The 27,217-nt window shown below is 39.6% G+C and overlaps 2 protein-coding genes across 2 annotated transcripts in view; one reads left to right on the top strand and one right to left on the bottom strand.

Moving 5' to 3' along the window:
* Positions 1-12,970: 12,970 nt before the first annotated feature.
* On the top strand, positions 12,971-13,774 carry LOC134804987 (uncharacterized). The gene has a single exon (XM_063778276.1). The coding sequence runs from the start codon at positions 12,979-12,981 to the stop codon at positions 13,765-13,767; it is 789 nt and encodes a 262-aa protein (XP_063634346.1). The 5' UTR covers positions 12,971-12,978; the 3' UTR covers positions 13,768-13,774.
* Positions 13,775-23,639: 9,865 nt separating this feature from the next.
* LOC134804374 (homeobox protein MSH-C-like) overlaps positions 23,640-27,217 on the bottom strand; it is a 28,817-nt gene continuing 25,239 nt past the window's right edge. Inside the window, exons 2-5 of the mRNA XM_063777409.1 lie at positions 26,908-27,130; positions 25,600-25,757; positions 25,054-25,243; positions 23,640-24,324 (exon numbers count right to left, since the gene is read on the bottom strand). Of these exons, the coding sequence (XP_063633479.1) occupies positions 24,180-24,324; positions 25,054-25,243; positions 25,600-25,757; positions 26,908-27,130 (716 nt within the window). The 3' untranslated portion in view covers positions 23,640-24,179. The remainder of the gene's footprint in view (positions 24,325-25,053; positions 25,244-25,599; positions 25,758-26,907; positions 27,131-27,217) is intronic.

The following is a 27,217-nucleotide window of genomic DNA, read 5'->3' as shown; positions in this document are numbered from 1 at the left end:
CAAATCCTTTAGGCCCATCAGTCTCACATCATTCCTGCTGAAGACCTTGGAAAAACTGTGCGACAGGGACCTGAGGGACCGAGCGCTAAAGAACATACCGATGCACAACAACCAGCACGCGTACAGCTCAGGTAAATCTACGGAGTCGGCTCTACACATGGTTGTAAGCCGCATTGAGAGGGCCATCCACGGCAAAGAAATGTGCCTCGGCACTTTCATTGACATAGAGGGCGCTTTTGACAAGACTCACTTTTCCAGTATAGGGAACGCCTTGGAAAGCCACGGCGCTGAACCCGGACTAGTAAAGTGGATCATGAACATGCTAAATCAAAGGACAATAAGGTATGTAGGTGAACCGCAGGCCGTAGCGGCGGTGCGAGGATGCCCTCAAGGGGGAGTTCTGTCACCTCTGTTGTGGAACCTAGTAGTCAACAACCTCATAACCAAACTGAACGAGGAACACTTCTACACAATAGGCTACGCTGATGATCTGGCAATATTAATATCGGGTAAATTTGCCAGTACAGTATGCGACCTCACCCAGGCAGCTCTTCGGATCGTAGAACGCTGGTGTAGAGATTTTGACCTATCAGTTAACCCCACCAAAACAGAAATGGTAATGTTCACCAATAAAAGGGCACTTGGCAACTTTACCAGACCAACACTTTTCCAGACTGAGCTACAGCTGACCGATGAAGTTAAGTACTTAGGGCTAACGCTCGACAGTAAACTCAACTGGAACAATCACATCAACAAACGCATAGACAAGGCGGGAGTAGTCTTCTGGCAGTGCAGAAGGATGATTGGTAGGAGGTGGGGACTCAACCCGAAAATTACCCTTTGGCTCTATAAGACTATAATCCGCCCCCTACTCTGTTACGGTGCTCTGGTTTGGTGGCCAAGAACAAACCTAGGCAACGTACGAGACAAGCTACAAAGACTCCAGAGGCTCGCATGCTCGGCCACCACTGGCTGCACGAGGTCCACTCCGACTGCAGCCATGGAGGTCATGCTAAACCTTTCACCGCTGCACCTACACATACAACAAGAGGCCAGTCTCTCAGCGGTAAGGTTACGAACCCTCAATATATGGTCTAACACCACAGGAGCTCTTCACACAGCATGCCTGGAAAAAGTATACAGCGAATTTCCAGTGCTCATGGCGGGCACGGATCGAATTCACAAACAAGCCATCTTTGACAAAAGGTACAAAATACAATTATTTGAGGACGACAACTACGAAGGACTCAATCCCCGGGAGCTGAGAATCTTCACTGATGGGTCCAAAATAGACAGCGGATCAGGCTCTGGAACCTTTTCAGAAGACCTGAACATGTCAATCACCACTCCGCTAGGAGCCCATAACTCGGTATTCCAGGCTGAGTGCATGGGCATCATTAACGCGGCGGCTGCCATCACTGCAAGGAAGGTAGTAGGATCCTCCATCCGCATACTCTCCGACAGTAGAGCAGTCTTAATGGCCCTAAAAAGCCATATAGTCACATCCAAACTTATACACGAATGCCACGAACGACTAATGGAGGTATGTCAGAACAATAAGATCACCTTACAATGGATCAAAGGACACAGTGGATCCCGAGGTAACGACGCCGCGGACGAGCTCGCCAGACAAGGATCGGGTGCGGGGGCGATTGGCCCGGAACCGATCCTCCCGATACCGTTTAGTAAGGTACGCTCAATGCTGCTGGCACGTACAGGGAAACTACACACAGAACACTGGCTAAACCAAACTGGATGCAGACAGGCCAAGCAAGCCATGCCGAGCATGAACGGTAAGCTCACAAGGGCGCTCCTTCAACTAGGAAAGGTTCGACTGAGTATGGTAACCAGTGTCATAACAGGTCATGGACTTTTTAACAAACATCTTTTTATAACAGGTGTCACAGACAGTCCCCTATGCCGTGGATGCATGGAGGAAGAAGAAACAGCCTCTCACGTGGTGTTGGAATGCAGCGGATTGGCCCCATACAGGGCAAAACATCTCGGATCCCCGAGTGACCTCCCCGAGGTCCTACTCAACATCAAAGGTCTGATAGGATTCCTCGAGGAGCTGGGCTGGCAAGACTAGTCCACCCCCTATCACGCAAAATAGGCGCAAGACGTCGAGTTGCGGAAAATCGCCCGAACTACAATACAATACAATACAATATCAATGACTCCATGTTATTTCAAAATTTCTCGAGATACTCGAGAAACTCGTGAAATCTTGGTCGAGAATTCCCGTGCCTCGAGAAATGAAAAAGGTCGAGAAACCCTAGTCCCAAACTGCAAGTAGGTACCTTCTACTATTAAAAAATCACCGCGCAACTTCCTTACCAACCCGCCTGAGATATGTACGGGGCAGGGGTATGCCATCTACATTGCGACTACAATTTCTTGCTCTAGGTAGGTACTATTTATTTGTTTAAGCCTCAAGCCTATCTTTCATCTTTATCCTCATTTTACGTTACAAATAAATGGCATTTGCCATTTCTCTGCAGCATTGCAGTAACCACGTGTTGCTATTATTGCCAGCACCAGGGCCAAAGCAAATCGAGGAGCATCGTGGGAGCTTAGCAGATGCACCAATCTTCGAAAACACCCCATGCGAGTTTCAATCTTAAGGGTAATACTTAAAGTTGAGAACTGTGATTATTGCTGGTTGGAGTTGCGTCTTTATGGTTATAAGCGGTTTTTACTCGTTCTAGCTATAAAAGCGTAATCGTCAATCGTAGCTCATTAGAAATTGGACTCTAAGGCCTAGTTATAAGATTTAAATTTGTATTAATTTTGGATTGTAGTTACAACGTTGTGGTAGTGAATGAAGTTTGAACTGAACTGATTATAGCCCGTGGCTGTCAGTTTTATTTTTCGAAATTGCTTCGCCTTTGTAAGGTCTTAGTTGAGTTGAATTTATTTGTATTTTGTGAAATGCTTTCAATTTGGAAAAAACCTAACTAAAGTGTTAAAAGAAAGGTAAGTCCAAAAAATAAGTAATGCCCCTGCAAGTAGTTGTGTACTGTTTACAAATAAATTTTAAGTCAGCAGGATTTCTTACAGATGCAGCAAGTGTTATTTTAAACGTCAAACTTCTATGAAATTTGACAAATAAATAACGCTTACACTGCGTATGCTAGAGTTAGACCAAGAAAAATCTACAGCGATTTTGATAGCCCACGCAGTGCAAGTGTTTCATAGAAGTTTGATGTTTAAAATAACACTTGCACTGCGTGGGCTACAAAAATCGCTGCAGACTTTTCTTGATCTAACTCTATCAAAATCGTTGCAGACTATTCTTGGTCTAACTATCAAAATCGTTGCAGACTATTCTTGGTCTAACTCTAGAAACTTAGACGGACTTAACTTTCCGGCCTTATTACGCTGCCTATTACATACCTACCCTTTAGTTCGCAATCGGTTAAAAATTGATGCCACATGTTATGCAACAGTCGTCAGGTACCAGGGGCTCAGGACTACTGAGGAGATTACACGCAATCTTGTAAGGACGGCTTAGAAGCCTCACTAAGGTGGGAAGTGGGAATTGGAGTTTGTAGTTCAAACTGCGATTTTGGTGCGTGTGGTAAAAGGACGGGACGCGAATTTACAAAAGCTATACTATTTCAGTCACGACTCAGATTCTAATGGGTGAGCTTTTGTTTATGCATATTACTTAACAATATCTATACCGTTTCGGTAAAATGTAGTCACCGAAATGGATTAGCTTTTTGCATACATATTTTCAAATATTATTCACGACAAAACCTAGTCGAGTTTTTTAGTAAGGTCAGTCACGTTTGAATGTGATATCTAAATTTTAATAATACTCATTTACTCAAATGGATTAGCTATTGTCGCGATATATTTAAACATTAATGCTCTCACAATACCTAGTCGAGCGGAGTGTCGCCGTCATATTTGTTAACCGTGAACAATGTAAATTCTTACCCCCTTATTCATAAACGCGCTACAATCTTCAATTAGCTAATAATCGTTTGTCTTTTTCTGTCATTTCGACTTATGTATTTGTAAGAAAGCTGCAACTTCCAAGAAAACGAAATGTTGCTGGAAAAGTGAGTTAGGTTAGGTTAGAACTGCGACTCCCAAGAAAAGAACTGTTACCAGAAAAGTGGGTTAGGTTAGGTTAGAACTGCGACCCCTGAGAAAATGAACTGTTGCCAAAAAAGTCAGTCATTCGATGTAAAACAAAGTCGGTTCGCTATTTGGTCGCAGTTCACCTAACACGCTCCTCCTCGCTTCGCTCGTCGTCCCACTTATCTTGACTCTGTGAACTCTGTAAAATGACTAGACGTTATCGTATTCATAAATATTTAGCCAACTGAATAATTTAACCAAAGAAATGTACTTATTCCAAACGTTGTACACATAACAATAATCTACGTAACAATAATTCTCTCAAGTAAAACGTTGTCATGATGAAAATTTTGCAAATGTTGGTTGCCAAAGTAAGTCATCTGCGAAAAGTTGGTTGGCAAGTGAAATTCGGACAATAAAACTTCGGAGAAAAAGCAGAACACTGTAGTAAATCTTGGTCCTTAAATAAATCATCTACATACTTCGTTATATACCTATGTATTATAAAATTCAGTCGACTTATAATGGAATTACGATTTCACACTAAATATGTCCTAATATGAAGTCTCAACTGATATAGTTCCTAAGTGAAAAAAAATTTAGGCATTGTTAAGTAATTAGCACGAACGGTAATTAATACCTACAATACAATCGGAGTCATTACTAATATATTATTCAAGTGTTAGATCGCAACAAACTAGCATTTGTAGCAACAATATCCGTATTAATTTAGTCAATAAATAAATTTCTGTACTATAATGGATTATGGTTTTGTCAAGTTTTGTCCAAATAAAAGCTAATCCAGTTCAGTTCGCATCTGAACCTTATCAGTTTAGGCTTTGTAAATGCGCGGACGGGACGTATAGAAACATTTAAAAATACCAATTTTTACATACAATGTATGCCCCTCCTCATCTCCGCTAGGAATTCTTGGGCATAAGACTATCTTATTGTACATAATATGTCGGCGGCGGATCGTAATATCCACCCGATCGTAAAGTTCCAGTGTGTAATGTTTTGACGGTAGTCACATTAAACCAATACAATAGGTACCTACATATATATCTATATGTAGGTAGGATGTAGGATAGGTTCGTTAGGTTGCTTCAGATGCACAAAGGGCAAACTGTCCAGAAATAAGAGCCCCGCATAGCACTGCAGTAGAGTCAGCAAAAATTGTAGTTTAACACCTAAGATACACTAAAACCCTTCCTTTGTTGCTTGAAACTTGAAATCCGCTGCTGAAAACAAACAAAAATTAACGCGAACACAACGAGCATTAATAACAATAGCTGTCTTCTTCGAACGGCTAATTACCATATGCTAATTTCAACTTTGATATGTAGGTACTAAAAGATGCATTTTCACATCCTATAGAAAAATGTCTTTAACACCTAATCTACTGTAAACGAGACCTAACTAAAAGTATTATAAATTTAGGGCACAAATTGCCTTAGCACTATTTCAATGTCATGATTAAAACAATTCGAAAACCAAACACTGCCAAATACTACTTAAACTCCTCAATATAAAGTTGAAATTCAAATGCGTAACATGAATACCGCTTCATAGATGAACTCACACATCCCTTTAACCCGAACTGTACCTTCATACTTGTGAATAAGGTTGATTTTAAATTGCTTCGACAAACCGCAGTGATGGTCTAGTTTTCTGAAGCCCTGGTCCGATATGCCCTTTCGCGTGACGTCACGTAATGGCACTATCTGACCGAAGAGTGGTTTATGTTCATGACATCCTGCTGGCCGGACGGGAATGTTTCTTGCAAGTAAATAGGGAATTTGATGTTTGTGGGAATGACAAAAATTGCCCTTCAGTCACACCAGACTACGGTTTTTGACATTGGAAATGTCTTTTCGTTCGCTCCAGTATAGGGTCCGATTTCACGAAAAAGTGCGATCCCCTTATATCTCGGAAAGTTGTGAAGATATGATATTAAAAACTAGACTCAAAAGACGCATAATTACGAGAGCTGTAAGGTGCAAAAATAATTATTCGAGAAAGTCAAAAAGGAAAAAAGTTATGGTCGAAATAGTGAAAATAAAATTCAATTTTTTCCGAATTTTTGATTTTGGTGCTCGATAATTTGGAAACGAAGAATGATATCAAAAATTTGAGAAAAACGGCTCTGGACAATTTAGTCAGCTACAATTTGAGCCTAAAACAAAGACGATCGGGTTAAGGGTTTGCCCTGTAGCCTAACCTTAAAATAGTCAAAAAGTCAGAGCGACATTTTTCACATGACATTTATGACTTCATGTTTCGCAGAGTTCGTTATCGGTGTTTGTTGTGAATTATCAGGTTTATGACGGCAGAATAACACTTGCACTGCGTGGGCTATCAAAATCGCTGCAGATTTTTCTTGGTCTAACTCTATCTATCCTGTTTGAGACGGGCGTAGATAACGCACTATTCGACAATCTATGCATTCTTGTGGTGGTGGAAATAGAAATAGAGATAGAGGTAGAGGTAGAAGTAGAGGTAGAAATAGAGGTAGAGGTAGAGGTAGAGGTAGAGAGAGGTAGAGGTAGAGGTAGAGGTAGAGGTAGAGGTAGAGGTAGAGGTAGAGGTAGAGGTAGAGGTAGAGGTAGAGGTAGAGGTAGAGGTAGAGGTAGAAATAGAAATAGAAATAATTTTATTCGTGAGGACAAACACAAAATAAAAACTTAAAAAAACAGAGAAACATAAAAAGAAAAAGTGCCACGAAATGGTCTCACCTCAGCATGTTGCTGGCGGCTGCTAGCAGATAGCCGATGCTGAACCCTGGCAGTACCTAGTGGAGCTCGGGTTTAATACAACATAAGCACACGCTGTTTTGGTCATCGGACTCGTCTCGATGAGCACTTAGGAGAGTAGTACCCAAGATAGAGCTGATGCTGAACCCTGGCTGTACCTAAAGGAACTCAGGTTTGTTGCAACATAGGCACGCGCTGTTTTGGACATCCGATTCGTCATGATGATCACATGGTAGAGCATTACCCAAGATAGCTGATGCTGAACCCTGGTAGTACCTATTGGAACTCAGGTTTGGTGCAACATAGACAAACGCTGTTATGGTCATCTCTCGTCGCGTCAAACTGCTGTCAAGAAAATTTCATATCTTGCAGCAAATGGGCCGCTGCCGATCAAGACTCGAGTGACGATAACGGCGATGTGGCTACCACTTCTCGAGTTGACTACGGATTTGCCGTGTAATAATTTTCTTGTACTTTGAACATTAATATATCCTGCTTATTAATCGAAAAATGAAATATGTACCTATACTTATGCGCCACGGCGACAATTATTCAAACTTCGATACGCGTGTGGTAATTTTGCAATTTGTTTGTTCACATGCGTTATGTCCAGGGTACTTGTGTTAATCTAAGAATAAAATAATTATCATTCAACGTTGTAGTTTTATTTTGTAACTTTTTCCTTATCCAGACTTTCTCGTCGCTCAGCGACAGTATTTTTTCGAATTCCGTAGATTCATTTCCAATGTGCTCGATAGTCGTGTGAGGCACGAAATCTGTGAATTTTTCTAATGCTATTCTTTATAATTTTTATCAATCTTGGATATAAATATGCAACCTACATGATAAGTTATAGACACAAAATTTTATCGTCATTGTTACATGGTTCATCAGAGCTAGAGTCGGATCCTAATATACTTACTCGAACCGGGGTATGAGTATGACCTATATAATTCACCTCCTAGAATCCCTAGAAGAGTAAGTTATAAATAAACACACATTCAGTTATTACCTATTAAAAATAGAGAAGCCATACCAAATAATGTAACTGTCGCAATCACAACCACGCGACCATACCGTTGTGGCGCTCACGAGGCTCACGCTCCGCTTCTATGGTTTGTTGTCAATACAACATCAACTTCATGACGCAAATTACTGGTTCTCTGTGCCGGTTCTATACGTTAGTAATAATAGTTCAATGTAAACACATAGGCAGGTATTCTGTGCACCAAAGTTGCCGTGGGCGCGCCACGCCAGGCACCGCGTGCTCCGGGCCCATAAGTCAGCTTCGACATTGTATGATAGAGGCGTGTTTAGCACGATAATGTAAAGGTATACGTTGACACAGTACGTCAACTCCGATAGTTTTTTTTATTTTTTTTATTTGTAATAATGGCTTCTCTGCTACCAGGGCACTTTGCCAATGTCAAGTACATATATTAGAGATTATATAACAGTCGTCGATATTCAGTCATCCGTCGAGGCCTTCACGATGCACTGGAGGATAGCTGAGTACAGTCACCTGCAATAATACTATGTTACCTATTCTTCGAACGCTGCAAAAATATGAGACATGCTCTTATGATTATGACTCTACAAATATTGTGTCTAATTACACGCTAATTGTGTCAGTAATTTTTATTGTTTTCAATTTATTTACTTGTTTAATTTATTGAAATATTTGGTCGGCAAAACATAACATAATATTAGACCTATTTCATGGCTCTAATAAATTTCGCCGCTCGCTTTACGCCTTAAGTTAAGAGACTGTATAATAACTATATTATAACACCTATAAGCTATAACACATCTTACATGAAAGTATCACTCCAGTAAACACCTTCAAGTAAGTGATTGAGTCGTAAAAGTCATAGAACTGCGGCCGTATGAACTTTAACATTTACTTTATTTGATAAAATTCGGAGTGCATTGCGATTGCAGCAAAATGTTTATTAACCCCGTATATTTGATGCTGTAGGTACCCCTTATACAGATGTAGTGCATAATTATTTTCCATCGTATTTTCACGGAAATATACGAACGTGTCTTGCTGTTTCAGTCGGTCTTGGTAAAAAAAGTACTGACGTTAATTGAACTAGCATGACAAATACGAACGTTTCCGAGAAAATACGAAGGAAAACAATTATGCACGAGGTACATCTGTACCTACTGTTATTATTACAGAAACGTTTGGACAAATAAAGTTAACTTAACACCTTAATACATTTTTACGTCACACGTATAAAAAATTACAATAAAACGCAACCTTGGCCTTATTCGTGTCGGGCCGGGCTTAACCTTTGCCCCGGAGGGATTAACGGCGCCCGTTGCCGCCATGATTAAAGCACCCTGTATTAATTTATTTCAAGCGCTCAAGGGTTGCACATTATTCACATTAGCACCTTTTTTAATTAATGGGCAATGGAATAATTCACCGCTTTCGAACTCGCGAGATTTGAACTTCTTTCTTCTTCCTTTAATTTGTGAGTTATTATTACTTACTATAGAGAAGCCATACCAAACAATGAAATGGTCGCAATCACAACCTGTACTACGCGACCAAAACGTCGTAAGCGCCGTAACATTCATGGCACTTACACGTTTAGGTTGCGAGATTCACGCTCCGCTTCTATGGTTTGTTGTCAAAACAACATCAACTTATGGCGCAAAATATTGGTTCTCTGTGCCGGTCTGCCGGTATAGTTCAATAAAGTGCTAAATACAAAATTTGTTGACATTTCTAACTGTAAACGACTTTAAATCGTACTAATATTATTTTAAGTGTAACTCCGTCTTTCTGTTACTTACCTCTTCACGCTTTAAACTGTTGGACCAATTTAGATGAAGTTAGTATGCAAATAGAATATCGGGAATATACATACGATACTTTTCATCACGAAAATCATTCCACGCTGACGAAGTCGCGGGCAGAAGCTAGTGCATAATACCTACATTTTTAATTCTATACGGACCGTGCGCGTCGGAAGATCCATTCTGCCATCTTGTGACTTAAATCGGTAGCATAAACTTGACATTGACACTTCACGTAAAAGCAGGTACTGCCCCCTACAATGCACGCACGCGTAAGGTAGGCGCGTTCTAGGAGCTGCCATCTTGTGGCGTAAATTATTATCATAAGCTTGACATTCACATTTCGCGCCAAGAAACAGGGGCCTCTTGTGCTGCCCCCTACAGTTCAAGCACGCTCCCTATTGCTTGATTGCTCGGCTCTATTCGCGTGTCCTGAATACACTTACAACGCCATCTCTGTGAAAACCAAAAAGTTCGCGCGTTGGTACGCTGAGATTCTTCATTTCCTTTACAGCGCCATCTGTAGAAAGTTTTCCAAACCATTTGACTCACCCACTGCAATGTTCTCGCCGCAGCTTCTTTTGTTTCTCGAGTTGAAAATAAATTTAGAGATGGCGCTAATAGCGAGACGCTCTTTCCTTTAGGCTCAGAACGCACTGCGTATAATTTCTTGCGTTTTCAGAAAAAATGTACCTACCTATAGTCTGTATCTTTAGGTATTTATATAAAAGTAAACAAACAATTTGTACATTTTCGGGTAGTTATAACATTTATTGGTTAACCGACCAATTACAAAACCGCCTGGATCAGTCACTGGACGACCATTTCACCACCGTGACAGCATGCGACAATTGTCGACATCACTGACGTCACAAGCCTCCATAGGCTAAGGTAACCACCGACGGGCGGTGTGCTTGTTTGCCACCAACATGTTAATTAAAAAAAACAACGGGTTGCACTCCGGGAGTGCCGACAGAAGTGAAAACTCAATAACTAGTGCAAAATGTTTGCAGCACTATGTATAATTGACCCATCCTCCTTTCTATTGAAAAACTTTAGTTCCGAAATTACTGGCCAGTGAACTTAAATTTGTAGCGTTAATTGTTTAAAATTCGAATAGAAATTGTAAAGTTACCTTGCAGACCTCGCATCTAAATATATTTGGTCATGATATTTTGAGTTTTATTCACCAGTACTAGAGTTCACTTTTATTAGCGATTTCATCAAGATGAGACTTTATTGAATTATATTGGAGTGATATAAAGTTAGAATGTAACTGTGAGATCCTCGTATTTCAGCCCGTACAAGATTAGAACATTGAGCTTTATTGCTTAATATAAAAGTCCAGTTTTACGATACGTTATGACTAAAGTTCTTTGGTGAATAACATTGTCCGTCACACATGACATAAGTCACGAAAGCGCCCTGCGCCGCCTACATGAAACAGCAGGTTCAGGCATACATTTTCGCCGTGCGGTAGAAAGAGAGGAGAGACGCCTTACGTGTTACGCGTTACGCTGTCCCGAGTTTATCATTTTTTCCCCACCTCAAAAAGTGCTCAGCGCCGCTAAAGAAGTTTTCACTTCAAAAAAACTCTACTATATCGCCAGTTAATAAGTACTTATTTTGCTAAGTTAATGACAATTGTCACAAGAAACACGACAATTGTCACGAAATTTCGACACAGAACTCATTTGCTGTCAAGAATGACCGAAAGGTCTTTTAAATCTTATAACAATTGTCATCATAAACATCGCAAGAGAAATACCTGTTTTTTGCCGATATAATAAAGTTTTTGAAGTGAAAACTTCTTTAGCGGCGTTGAGCACTTTTTGAGGTGGGGAAAAAATGATAAACTCGAGACAGCGTAAGGCGTAACGCGTAAGGCGTCTCTCCTCTCTTTCTACCGCACGGCGAAAATGTATGCCTGAGCCTGCTGTTTCATGTAGGCGGCGCAGGGCGCTTGCGTGACTTAATGTTATGTGTGACGGACAATGTTATTCACCAAAGAACTTTAGTCATAACGTATCATAATCAGGTCAATTATTTAAAACTGGACTTTTATATACGAGGATCTCACTGTTACATTCTAACTTTATATCACTCCAATATAATTCAATAAAGCTACATCTTGATGAAATCGCTAATAAAAGTGAACTCTAGTACTGGTGAATAAAACTCAAAATATCATGACCAAATATATTTAGATGCGAGGTCTGCAAGGTAACTTCACAATTTCTATTCAAATTTTAGACAATTAACGCTACAAATTTAAGTTCACTGGCCAGCAATTTCGGAACTAAAGTTTTTCAATAGAAAGGAGGATGGGTCAATTATACATAGTGCTGCAGACATTTTGGACTATTCATTGAGTTTTCACTTCTGTCGGCACTCCCGGAGTGCAACCCGTTGTTTTTTTAATAATACAATGATGGTGACAAACAGGAATACGGCCCGTTCGATGGTAAGGGGTAACCGTAGCCCATGGATGCCTGTGACGTCAGCACCAGTGAGATATGTCGAATTGTCGCACCTGTCACCGTGGTGAAATAGGGGCCTGACTTTAACCTATTGAGGGTAGATGAATGTTTTCATCTACCCTCAACTGGCTTAAGGAGCCATTTGTGGGTAGATTTTGTTTACTTTTATTTAAATATCTAAACGTACAGAGTATAACGTACGGCATGCTTCAAGACTGAAACAGAAAGAAATTAATCGCAGTGCGTTCTAAGCCTTAAGGTGTTCTGTTCAGTCAGCAGCAGAAGTTGCTAAGGGGGCCAGGTGTTTAAAATGATCTTGACGCGGCTTTATTGTCAAGAGAATAAGAGCGTGTCAATGTAATTTTGAACACCTCGCCCGCTAACCAACTTCTGCTGCTGACTGTACCTACAATCAGTACATTCATCTATCGAGGAAAATTATAATTACGTCACAAAGTGCTTCACTTCTTAAATCGAAACTTAAGAAATAGCTTCTCGAGCAGTATACGACCACAAGAACAGACATGGTTTTAAATAATATAGTAATTGTAGTTACACACTGTAACCTATATTGACATGTAATTTTATATTATCAATAAATAATAATGATTATATTGATTAAGATTATTACGATTATGTTTTGTAGAAAAAAACATTACTCTCCTCTTTTCATTAGGCGGGTAAAAAATCATATTTCAGTTAAAATACAATATACATCGTGACTATACCTACTTACTTGCTTTTGTAAACATGTTTAAAGCGTGGCCAAGCGAAACAATAACATACACAGATTTAATTAAACTTCAATCAAATCTTTTTCTACTTTAACCAAATGCAGTGTCATGCACTTTAACATGAATTTAATATCCAACTGTTTATATTTAGTGATATGCGTATTTATACATGTTACCAATGAAGAAATGACAACCACGACGGACACTCTAAACAAAGCTAAAACCGATACAATTAACAAAATAAATGATCCAAATTTAAAAGAAAATATTAAAAATATTGATGAAACAAAGGAACATCAAACGGGATCAACACAATTTGATATGAAAGACTTCAAAGTCACTACATTGAAAAGTCACCATTTCGAGGATGAAAATACCGCAGCTTGCTTAGCTAACATAGATCCAGCGAAGATAGAAGCAGTTAAAAAGAGTATTAGGAACAACGATGGTAAAGTTGAATACGTACCCGCTGATCCTCTACATGTTAATGATGAAGATATTAAAATTGTCAATTGTTTTAAGAGAGAAGCTAAAGATAAAAAAGTAAATAAAGATAATAAAGAATCCAACGAAAATTCAGATAAAACCAAGTCAGTAGTCGACGCAAAAGAAGAAAAGATTAATACAACAGCCACAAATGCTACAGACAATAGTATAAATTTAAATACAGTAGAAGAAGAAGATTCGCCAAATCAAGAACCTGCCAGAAGAGACACAGAATACCAATTCGAAGCGCTAGAGTACTACGACGATGAACTGGTGTTTGACAACACAACTTGCCCTGACAAGGTGGAGGTTATAGAGCTACAACTGGGCGAAGTGAAGAAATATGATCTCGAGTGTAGTATGATCACGCATTGGACAGGCTTGTCTGGTGCTGACGAGATGTACAGTTAGGTTACAAATATATTGTGTTGACCCTTTTTCTAGCGTTATCTCGACTCTTAGCGCAACTTGTATCATCCCACTAACCCGGGGTTAACCGGTTAAACCGTTAACCCAATGTCTAATTGTACTGGTAACCGTGGTAACGCCAGGTTTAACCGGTTAATCCTGGGTTATATTTTGTGCTTACGAATAAATCAATTCTATTCTATTCTATTCTATTCTATATAGTGAATGGTGCAAGTGGCGCTTAATGATATACACACTTTTATTAAATTACTGGTATGTATTAGAATTGATCATTTCGTGAAATGATCGGTTGGCCGCTACATGAAAAAGTCAAACGTAATCTAACTATATCATGAAGTGATCAATTCTAAAATGGCTATTCATGAAATAATCTACCTAATTCTGTGATCTGGCCACGGCAGATATATAAACCGCTACACCAATTGTTATGATACTTTGTATACTGATGGCTCTAAATACCCTAATGCATATGTACATTTCGGCTTTGTCCAATGGCTAGGGACACCCTGTATATATTATTTCACACACACACAGTATACACATTGTGTGTGCTTTAAATCTTGTAACCTGTACATTTAAACACCTTCCTGTTGAATTGCTGATGCAGTTGAAAGGGTATAGCAGGATAGCCTTTGAAAAATTGCCCCCAGCGTTTTTGGGTCGAAACTATAATCAAGAGATGCCTTTTGAAGAGGTAATGCACAACGTTTCATCCCTCTGTTACCCCCTGGGGGTGAAAAACACCCAATTAACCCCAAAACTGTTTTATTTATTTTTTCCTAAACTATGAAAGTGACGAATTTCAAATTTTGTACAAATATTAATGAGAGTAAAAGCTATATATTCAAAAATATGACCCTCCTGACCATTTAAATTCTTGTAAAAAAAAATAAGCATTGGTGGCCGAGTGGATATGACGTCTGACTTTCAATCCGGAAGTCGCGGGTTCAAATCCTGGCTCGTACCAATGAGTTTTTCAAAACTTATGTACGAAATATCATTTGATATGTACCACTAGCTTTTCGGTGAAGGAAAACATCGTAAGGAAACCTGCATACATCTGCGAAGAAATTCAAAGGTGTATGTGAAGTCCCCAATCCGCATTGGGCTAGCGTGGCGACTATAGCCCAAGCCCTCTCGCGCATGAGAGGAGGCCTGTGCCCAGCAGTGGGACGTATATAGGCTGAGATGATGATGATGATGATGATGAAAAAAAAATAATCACCCTGTATAAAAAGTTCGACTCTTGGTACACACACCATTTTTTTTTTTCAAATATTAACCAATTTATATTCTACATCATACAAAATTTTCATCGTCCTAGCCCAGAAGGAACATTGCGAAATTAATATGAATTGGCTCTTTGGTACCTAATACTATTCATTTAACTCCTACTACTAGTAGTTCGCCCCGAACTGTGAACTCGCGGTTTGCTAAAAATTATATAGAGCGATGGACTTTGTTGCACCTACTTACTCGTATAGTTCGACATAAAATAGTAGAAAATAATTTTCAAGAAAAAAAAAACCGACTTCTATGGGGGCCGGTGAAAGATTATTGTAGTACTTACATAGATGGTGCACTATGTAGAAAAGGAGGTAAAACCACCCACTTTTCTAGTATGTAGCATTTCGTTTCTGTAAGGGTCGCAGTTTTAGCCTCACGAATCCACTTCTCTGATAGCAGTGCGGTTCTGTGAGGATTTTCGAACCTAATCAAAACCACTTTTCTAGTAGCATTTCGTTTCTGTGAGGATCGCAGTTCAAACCTAACCTAACCCCTGTGCGGTGTACGGGGGTTTGAGCGGGAGGGGCTAGTAAGTTTGGCATCATTATACCTACATTTTATGGTAGGTAATCATAGTGGTTTATTTAGCTTAGGTATCAGTGGTTTTCCGGGTTAAAGTCCGAGTCCGGGTCCGGGTCCAGTTCCGGGTCCAGGACCAGGTCCAGGTCGAGGTCCAGGTCTAGGTCTTGGTCCAGGTCCAAGTGCCAGGTCCAAGTCCATGTCCATATTCGGGTTCAGTTCCAGATAAGAGCCCGGATCCGGGTCAGGTCTGGCTCCAGGGCCAGCTCCGTCAAAATCGAAATTCGAAATCGCCAAACGTGTAGTCATTGAAGAGTTCTGTTCTGATCATCATCAGCAGTTCCACTTCATCAAATGCGACAGTTTTTAATTTAAATTCTTGATTTTCTGATGAAAATACACAAATCTCTATACGCATGCCTTTAAGATTTGAGGAGTTCCCTCGATACCTCATGGATACCATCATCAGAACTCGAGCTTGACAAAAATGTGGCTTAAAAACTTAACATGCTTAACAAACATAACGAAGAGGACAAATCGCCAAACGTGAACTATGCTTTGTTGAAGAGTTCCGTTCTGATCATCATCAGCAGTTCCACTTCATCAAATGTCACTTTTTTGAATGTATATGTTTGATTTGTTGATAAAACACATAAATCACTATATGTATGCCTTTAAGATTTGAGGAGTTCCCTCGATTCCTCATGGATCTCATCATCAGAACTGGGTTTTGACAAAAACGGGACCAATCTGTATGTATATACATGCAATCAAAAAAAGTAATTTTAAAAACCGGTCGAGTAATAACGGAGATATGGAGTACAAACATAAAAAAAATCACAATCGAATCTCCTCCTTTTGAGATTTGGAAGTCGGTTAATAAATGAGGGCGCCACTTCTACGTAGCTGTCACATTTTTTTGACGTAAAATCCTTACACATGGCAACAATTTGTAGTCTGTCAAAGCCATTTCCCTCAGTAGAAAAAAGCGGCTATAAAATGTAGGCGCGACGGGTTATCGTCCAATACAATAGAAAATTAGAATATCGCGCCTTTTTTTACTGACAAACTTGATTGGCCGACTATAGTATGGATATTTTAGAGTTCCATTTTATTTAATTTCTACTATTTTATGTCCCACTATAGGCGGCAATGGATCATAAATCGCGTGGATATATTACAAGGTCTGTGGAGCCCTTAACTGATACTGTATCTGTTGTAAGCCGAAATATTTCCTGTCAAATGTCAAATACCTATATTATGTTTATTTTTATCTTGCTAATTATTTCAAAATGGTAAATTTAAAAACGATATTATAAAAGTGCAAGCCGAGCACTTCCATTTGATACCAAACTCGACCACACTTTCTTGCAAAAAGATGATCAGAATAGCAAGACCCCTCACAAATAGCTTTTTAGCCTTCTAAGCTCTTCTAGCTCAATAACCCATTGATCGAGCCTGCTCATAATTTAATGACTAAAATATAATGCCCTCCACTAAACGTTTACCGAATTTCATTTAAATTAGAACAAATTTACTTAAGTTCTTGAGTATCAAACTATCCTCTGATAGTTCAGCTTAAAAACATCTAACACCGGGACATGCCCCTAGCCAGCCTCGTGTCCCAAGTCGAATGTAAGAACTTCGTTCGCTTCGCTCGCTCGTTCGAAGAGCCTAATATAATACTTTAGCAAATTTTATCGAAATCGTTAGAGCCGTTTCCGAGATCCCCGAAATATATATATATAAATAAACATACATATAAATATAAACAAGAATTGCTCGTTAAAATCAAGTTTAATTAATAAAGAAAAACACTCAAACAAGCCCCACATTGCGAGACTCGTGTGAACGTATTTCGCCTTAACTGCGGTTTTACAAAGGCCTCTAATGGCTTTGATCAAGCTGGATGTCACAGATCATTATAATTATCTTATCACTTAACTAATCCATTCAAAACGAGTCTCTTGAGCTCCCCCCATCACAGACATTTAGTGGAATAGACGACTCATGTGCCGGATGAAATAAAGCCAGTACTGTGCACCATTCACAAATAATTATTTAAACGTTTAATCGTAATCGAATAGTTTTAAGGGTACCTAATAACTTAGGGTCACAAGAACCTAATTACGCCAAGAATCGAAATTACGCTCTCATTTTAAAACTACATGCTAAAATTACATGAAATTCAGCATGAATATTCAAATTACATATATCTATGTTTGCTATTTTTTTGCTAGTAAAATGAGAGCGTAACTTGTATGGGGCGGCTTTTTGGCGAGTGGTTCTCTTGATTCTTATTTGTGATGCATAGGTACCTAACGTTGCGACTTGACGAATTGGAATTATAAAGAAAATGCAGAAAGAATAAGAAAATGTATAAAATACCTACATATGTTCTTTACCGCATAATGGCTGATACACAAGGTAGTCACCATCAGATATATCGGAGCTGTCGAGGTGCTCTAAAATTTCTGAACACGCACTCTAACGCCTTGACAATAGAGGCGTGTTCAGCACTTGTGAGGACCTTGGCCGCTCCGATATATCTGATGGCGACTGTACGTGCATGTATAGCATCATACAGAGATGAATGGGTAACTACACAGTATACAAAGTACTCTACATTCATCATCAATTTCAAGTTTGTGTGTATCTTAAGTTTTTCTTTGCGCATGTCTTCGGTGCGTTACCATGTGGTTACCATTAGGCGCGCTGGGTGATCTAATCAAAAATAAATGTCTGTGTAATAGCCAAATTATAGCCTTATTTGTAGACGCAGCAATAAGTAATGTAAAGCAATTTGAAGTGATTTCAAATTAGTAATTAGGTATTGCTTTCAGTTTAAATGACAAATCTGACCTTTTAATTAACACAGCGCTAAAGCCTTAGTAAAATGTGCCAGCATCGTAAATCATTATTTTGTCTCATAAGTACGCCCATAAGGGCCACTTGCACCATCCCATTACCACGAGGTTAACCGGTTAAACCTGGAGTTACCATGGTTACCAGTACAATTTGACACTGGGTTAACGGTTTAACCGCTTAACCACGGGTTAGTGGAATGGTACAAGTGGCAGTAAAAGTAGACATTCGCGCTTCAAATTACCCCACTTTCAAGTGGAATTGATACCTTTTGTTTGCAAAAGTGAAACATTGAAATTTAAACAAGAGCTAAGGGCCGCAATTTGCGTCCCATTCCAATCAGCGCGACATTAACATTCGGAGGGCATTATGTAGATTCGTGGCATTTCGCCTCTCGGCTGCAGTGCCGCTGGCGTTTCGATGGCAGGCAAATGAGCGCTTTAAGCGCTGTATACTCGTATAGTTATCATACCAAATGATAGGTACATTCCCATTTGTCCCCGCCAGGCACAGATGGGAATAGGTTTCATATAAATAATTCCCATTTCTCCCCGCCACATGAATGGCGGCGGTCGCGTGCGGCGGGCACAAGTGGAAATAAGTAAATAAGTAAATTGATGAACCTTCAATAGGGTACCGTAAAATGGGGTGAGTAGGGAATACGAGGGCAGTTGGGTTATGAATAGGGTGAGGAAGGACGGTAGGGAGGTGAGATGATATTTTTAGACCAGAGTTATCACATTGTTACGTAAATACTTTATTCTCTTGAGAAGTCAAGCTATTGTAATATTGTGTCAATTCTAGCAATTGTTCCATCTCACTCAATTCCTATCCCCCCTAACTCCGACTACGGGGTGAGCTGGGATTTACTATTATTTAGTGTTTATCGTTGCATCTATGAAATGAAACGACAGGTTATCATTGAAAAACTAAACTTCATACTGAACACTTTATACACATATTGAACACTTTACAGGTATTGCATGTTTGACCAAACACGTGTTGACGAAATACGAATTGAAAAATCATTTGGACGAACTGCGTATTGGACGTACAAGTTAACAAATCATTGCTGGGTTGATTTATCCCTGATAAACTAACATAAATTACATACTTTAAGTCGCACAAATTATTAGGTAAGCCGATAGATGGCATCATTACTATCATTAGTATGATCTTTGAAGAAAATCAGCAGAGCTGCTAGAGAGTGCCCATCCAGTACTTCCTTTTTGGTTATGGTATGATTATTTAATGTTCGAATGGGCAAACATGGATTGAATATAATAAGCTCTTTTTAATATTTTTCTCATTTGTGGTCGTACCTTGGGCGTACCCGACATTTGATTTCGGATTGGACAATGCGAACACACTCGAACGGCCCGATTCGACCTTTCAGATACGTCAAATATTACGACTAGATACTTTCGATATGGATTAGATATACCAGTGTCAAAAGTGACGCTGTTTGAAGAAAAGTCACTTTTGACATTAACATATCTAATCAATATCGTATCTAGCCGTAATATTTGACGTACCTATCTTAAAGTTTCGGGCTGTAAAGCGCTGTGCGCTGTAACGGCTCGGCCACGACATCGAGCGACTTGCGACGGCGGGAGCGATAACCACAGGTTGGAGCGTAACACAGCGATCGGACCTTTCGCTCCAACCTATGGTTATCGCTCCCGCCGTCGCAAGTCGCTCGATGTCGTGGCCGAGCCGTAAGGGGAGACGGGGGCAGCATTACCCGCCAATCTGGCCCTAACCAGCTTGTTTATTAAAGGCCCGTAATTGCGCTGTTTTGAGCGCCTCCCCAATTGCCCCTGATTAGACTTCAATGCGAAAATACAAACGTTCGTGTTAGCGTCCTTTAAGTACATTTTGGAAAGGAAAATTTTGCTTACGACGTAACGGCGATAACATCGTGTAAGATAGGGATAAAAATTCTGTAGGTACTGACATAATTGTCAGATTCGTCTGGCAGACGATGTCACTTTTCTGGCAAATCAATTTGTCAGCATAGAAATGTGTGACATGTCACATTTAATGTAATGTTACATTTATAAATAAATTAATGTGCTAAACTTCAAAAAATGTCAACAAACATTTCACGTGGCAGCTACTCTACATATATAATTAACTGTCATAGGGGCTATCATTGGACGCGAGAGGTAATAACACTTTGGTTGGCTCCTAGTACAAACTTGTACACTAGAGACGCCTTGGCTGTCATTTTCTGAACAAAACAGTCTGCCAATTATTGCGGGGGAGGGGCACGTGAAATGTATGGCTTTTTGTACATGAATTGTACGTAAGGGGCTATTCATAAATTACGTCATTTCAAATTAGGGGGGGTCTGGACATCGGATGACGGTAGCATGACGTAGGAGGAAACGGGGTCATTCGAAGCATGATTTTTGGATGATTTTAGGGGGGGGGGGAGTCAAAAATCGTCAAAACTCGATGACGTAATTTATGGACAGCCCTTAACGTCAGGCGTGGCTCACTCCGCGATTTCGTCGCTTTGCTACAGGTAGCTAAATGTACATCCGTTCCGCCCCAATTTTGGGGAAAGCCATAAGCCGCGCGTGGCGCTGTCGCCACCTAGCGGCCATATCTGTGCTGATCGTAACAGACGCGTTTTGTTAGAGAGTGAGTCTTCTGTACCTAGTACTATTATTTATTCTGTGGTAACGTACAAATAGCCATGTTAGATAAAGGTCAGTCCGTACAAAAGTTTGTACAATTGTCCAAGGTTTTCGGCAGAGGGGTAAGTTCTTAAAGGCGGCTCCGGCTATTAAATAAAAATCTAAGTAGTAACATTTTTAAATTCGCCACTTTTTTTCCACTGACAAGTTGGTTTTCCATACTATAACTTTAACCTAGCTTATGCCCGTGACTTCGTCTGCGTGGATGATGGTGATGCTTTACTAAACTGTCCTGTGTCTTTCCCCGGACCACAAACTGTCTCCATACGAAATTTCATCTAAATCGGTTCACCGGTTTCAGCTAGGAGAGGTTTCGAAAGACAGACATAGTTACAATATCGCACATAGTAAGTACCTAGGGATTCGCTTATTTTGAATGTGGGTATATTCAAGGAAAACAACAATAATTATTAAAAAACATTTTTAATTTAAACTATGCCTATTCCTACAACTTTACAGTGAGATCTACTTACAGTTTTCAAAAACGCTACTTAAAACTAAGATAATACCTACTCTACGCTAGTGCAAAATCGACCTAAGGTTTTATTCTGATTCTTATTTACACTTACTCGTAATAGCAATGAAAGTGGTCACATTAAGACGTTATCATTTAATAGGCCTTACAAACAAATATATTGAATGAAGTTGGTTTATTACTACTGAAATTATATATATTTTAAAACAAATCTGAGCTATTTCCTTTGAACTCTCCTGAAGAAATATGTTACAATGTAAAAAAATATTAATAAAAACACAAACGATTTTATGGTTATAATTATGATGGCCCATTTCAATAAGAGTAGTAAAGTAAAATACTTAGCTCTTTCACTATGATACTTTCAATGTTACTCGTACTTTGTGAGATTACAAAGTAGGTATAATGTTTCAGTAATTATAATTATAATAAATACATATATCAGATAGGTAATACATATGTCAGGTACCTACATGACTAGACTAGAGATTAAATTAAAACAAATAATAAGTTATTGCACAGAAATCTTGAAACTGAAGTTACTCTATTTTAGGTAAATACCTTCTTACATAAATAATCATAACAAAAGTGACTGCAATATTGTATTGGGACAATTTCGTAGGCGCGATTGTTTTAACAGAAACTTGTGATTTTATTTAATAACCCGTTTTCACAGCTGCCCCAATGGATTATATGTAGGGTGATTCATCAGTAACTGGTCACTGTTAGTATTTGGCCACCAAATGAATTCTATTCACCTATAAACATAAGTAATTCATTTTATTATAAAGTTTCAATAACTGGCCAGCCTTCAATAACTAGCCGCCTTACACTAAAATGAATTCTGTTTAAAGGTGAATAGAATTCATTTTTAGTTTAGGGCGGCCAGTTACTGGCGAATTAATCTATAGGTACTTGTTTTCTTTGACGATGACTTTTATGTTACGAATATTCTGCTTAAAAATGTACAATAAATAGCATCAACGGGGTTCTTACTGACTATGAAACATAAATTCTTAATTATTGGAATCCGTTTTTGAAGTGAAAACTTCTTTAGCGGCGCTGAGCACTTTTTGAGGTGGGGAAAAAATGATAAACTCGATTCAGCGTAACGCTTAACGCGTAACGCGTATCGTAACGCTGACATCATGTGTCACGGACAATGTTATTCACCAAAGAACTTTAGTCATAACGTATCATAATCAGGCCCCTGTTTCACCAACGTGACAGGTGCGACGAATTGTAAAATCACTGTTGCTGACGTCACAGGCATCCATGGGCTACGGTTACCGCTTACCATCGGGCGGGCCGTATTCCTGTTTGCCACCATCATTGTATTATTAAAAAAAACTTTATGATATCGGAAAAAAACAGATATTTCTCTTGCTAAGTTTATGACAATTGTCACAAGAAACACTACAATTGTCACGAAATTCCGACATATAAATCATTACCTGTCAAGAATTACCTACAATTCTTCTAAATCTTTGACAATTGTCAGAAACTTCGCAGGAGAAATATCTGTTTTTATCCGATATAATAAAGTTTTTTTAAATAATACAATGATGGTGGCAAACAGGAGTACGGCCCGCCCGATGGTAAGTGGTAATCGTAGCCCATGGATGCCTGTGACGTCAGCAACAGTGATTTTACAATTCGTCGCACCTGTCACCGATGTGAAATTGGGGCCAGGTCAATTATTTAAAACTGGACTTTTATATTAAGCAATAAAGCTCAATGTTCTAATCTTGTACGGGCTGAAATACGAGGATCTCACAGTTACATTCTAACTTTATATCACTCAAATATAATTCAATAAAGCTACATCTTGATGAAATCGCTAATAAAAGTGAACTCTAGTACTGGTGAATAAAACTCAAAATAGCATGACCAAATATATTTAGATGCGAGGTCTGCAAAGTAACTTTACAATTTCTATTCGAATTTTAAACAACCAATATAATTCAATAAAGCTACACCTTGATGAAATCGCTAATAAAAGTGAACTCTAGTACTGGTGAATAAAACTCAAAATATCATGACCAAATATATTTAGATGCGAGGTCTGCTAGGTAACTTTACAATTTCTATTCGAGTTTTAAACAATTAACGCTACAAATTTGAATTTCGAATTTTAAACAAGATCACTGACGAGCAATTTCGGAACTAAAGTTTTTCAATAGAAAGGAGGATGGGTCAATTATACATAGTGCTGCAGACATTTTGGACTAGTCATTGAGTTTTCACTTCTGTCGGCACTCCCGGAGTGCAACCCGTTGTTTTTTTTTCAATCTTGATGCCTCTAACGATTTATCTAGAAGCTACATACAATTGTATTTTAGTAAGTTCCCTTTGTGTTCAAACATTTTTCATAGCAGGTAGCGATTTCAAACTACTTATAACGCACATATCAGTAGTTTGTTCTGATTTTATTTTTCTCGTGGCAAGAAACAATAGCTTTCCATATGCCCTTTTGTCCCCTGTTCTTCTTAACCCCCTTCACATTTGCAGTCAAGCTTACCAGGCTAACAGAAGTCCACAGCTTACATATGGCAGTGCATGTAGGCGGGGTAGGACGGGAGTAGCGCGCAAGCGAGAGGCAACGAGCGCACGTCCCGCTCACCCCCGCCGGCCGCCTGCGCGCGGAGTTGCTCCAGGCGGAGCTGGTTCTGGCGCTTCCATTTTGTTCTAAAAGAGGAAAATATGTACTTAGAGGAGAATAGTGGACCCTGTCCTTAAACTACATCCTAAAGAGGTATGGGCACTGTGAATGTCATCTCGCTTTGTGTGGTAGGGCACAGCACAGCGGATGTCATTACAGATAATCGCAGCCAAATAACACTTTATAGACCCTCCCTACTCATAACTCTCATATTTAAGTAGTGTTGTGTTCCTGCCGATGCCGGTGAGTAAGGTTGCCAGAGCTCAACGAGGGTGCGGAGTGTTAGGGTCGGCAACGCGCATATAACACCTCTGGAGCTTCAGGCGTCCATAGGCTACGGAGACCGCTTACCCTCAGGCGGGCCGTATGCCTGTTTGCCAATGACGTACAATAAAAAAAACTTGTTTTATATACATTATAAGTAGGTACTAAAAGCCGTGTAAATAACATAAATCCGTTCCACACCAATTTTGGTGTCTACCCATAAGCCGCGCGTGGCGCTGTCGCCACCTAGCGGTCATATCTGTCCTGATCGTAACAGACGCGTTTTGTTAGAGAGTGAGTCTTCTGTACCTAGTACTAGGTATTATTTATGCTGTGACTAGGCAGACAAGATTCACCGCCGTTTCTGGAACATCAGCAGATCAGGTTTTGATCTGCGTCTCGCTCAAGCGCACCAGAGAGAAATATTAGAAGAGAGGAGAGAAGAGAATAGACAACAGAGAATAAAGAATACATAAGAGGAGAATTCTTACCGTCTGTTCTGGTACCATGTTTTGACCTGCGTCTCACTCAAGCTGAGGGCGTCAGCGACGTCGCCGCGGTCGGCGACGCTCAGGTACTTCTGACAGCGGAACTTGCGCTCGAGGTAGGCGAGCTGGGCGTGGGTGAACGCGGTGCGGCGGCGGCGGGGCTTGCGGGAGGAGCTGGCGCGGGGCTGGCGATCTAGGGAATAAGAGTTTTTGTGGCTCAATTTGTGGTTCAAATGAGTAAGTAATATCATGAAAGCTACAGTGAAGCCGACCTTCGAGGAACCTGCATACATGGCTCTTGAAGAATACGATGCCATAACGCATAGAAAATGCAAGATAGCTCATTCCAGATATTGTTATTACAGGGAAAGACGACCCACATTGCGTGTATGTGGCAGCGAGCAGGCGAGAGTGATATTTCATCGTCCTCGCCTGCTAAATCATGGTTTTTTTTCTTTCGAAATGGCAAATGAAAAGTAGGAAAACGGACCCTGGAAATTCAGGGAAAAATTATAGTTATTTTGTGAGTGCCATGTACATGATTCTCACCTGCCGACTCCTGGGTTTCCCTCTGGGAACCGCCGGCCATGACGGACGCAAATCCGGCCAACAGTTGACTTTGGAAGGAGCTCTTCGACAAGTCCATGGATCTGCCATAGATGCCGTCGGAGATCACGAAGCTTTCGTCCTCCTTTCCTTGCTCAGGCCTGCCAAAAGCGTTTATTTTCGTATGTTACGGGTTAAAGGGTGTTTTGGGTGACTTTCAATGCCCAGAATGGTACGAAACGCTACCTCACCCTGTTGCCCTGCCTGTTGCGCAGTTTGTCTTTATATACTATGTGTGTGTCTCTCTGTAAATGTTTTGAAGTTGTGCAATAAAGAGCATTTGTATTGTATTGTAATGATTAATGATGAATGGGTGAAACAACTTTTAAGTGCCACTCATTGCCATGGTTACGTTCACCCTTAAACCCCTGATTTAAATTCAACAAAGAAGCAATTTTGTGGTTAGTTCAGCGGCATTATATAGAAGGCAAAATAACAGTTTTTATATAATATATTTATCAATTGTGTTGCCCATATGACCTAATGATGTACCGAGTGATGACTTCTTTCAAATTACCTTGTCATTTTCATTTTCTAAAGTAAACGTCTCTGGTAAGGTGATTCGCTCAACAGGGCGCCTTAGAACTGTCCCACGTCGCATGACACTTGCAGGAAAAAACCCGCGTGTCATCGGCCCTACTTACTATGAGCGACTACCCCAAGACTTGAGAGACGAGCCCTCTGACAAAAAATTTAAGAGTCGTTTGAGAAACTTTTTATTGGATAATCCACTGTATTCTATAAAAGAGTTTTATGAAATCACTAATTAGATTTATTTAAGTACTTTGTTGACATCTGAATTGTAAGGTTTGTTAGTTTATTTTCATTTTTAGTACATATAATGACGACACTGTCATGGTGACCTTAATTTCTATGACATAAGTGCTCAATTTTGTTAACATATTTTATTTATAGCTTAATAACGACCCATTCCTGGTGAATTTATTTTTTAAATAATTGGATTTAATTTATTTATTGTGAAACTGCTGACATACGATTGTAATTAAATAATTTTGAATGAAATTTTGATTGTCAGTGTTATTTTTCGTACTCCATTATTCATAATGTAAAAAAACTGACAATCACAATATAAATTCCTAAAAATTTACCATGTGTAATTTTAAGTGACATTGTATATTGTGAGATAAATAAATCATATCATATCATATTATTCAATAAATACCTATATATATGAAGGTCACTCGTATATTTTTATGTTTCCTAGGCTTCGAGTTTTTTTACCATTCTTACCTGTACATATGAAACAGATCACCGTTATACAACTTCAAACTCTCGTTCCTCTCAAACTCCTCTTTGAAATACTCCGGCCGATTAAAGTCGACGGGCGTGGACCTCGCCGTTTCGGTCTTGTCCTTGTCGTACTTGGACGACGCGTCGCTGCGGTTGTCGCCAACGGAGATGTCATCGTCGTTGTCGGAGGCTTGGCTGGTGTCCTGGTCTTCTGTGACGCCATCTAGGCGAGATATATTGAGTTAAATAACAAATAAATACTTATTTGGGGACAATTTTACATAGATCAACCTAGCCCCAAACTAAGCAA

This window comes from Cydia splendana, chromosome Z, assembly GCF_910591565.1.
Source record: "Cydia splendana chromosome Z, ilCydSple1.2, whole genome shotgun sequence".
NCBI lineage: Eukaryota > Metazoa > Arthropoda > Insecta > Lepidoptera > Tortricidae > Cydia > Cydia splendana.
This window is presented reverse-complemented; position numbering and strand designations above follow the sequence as displayed.

Coding starts and splice junctions, on each gene's coding strand:
- LOC134804987 (XM_063778276.1), top strand. CDS start 12,979: ATGCACTTTAACATGAATTTAATATCCAACTGTTTATATTTAGTGATA.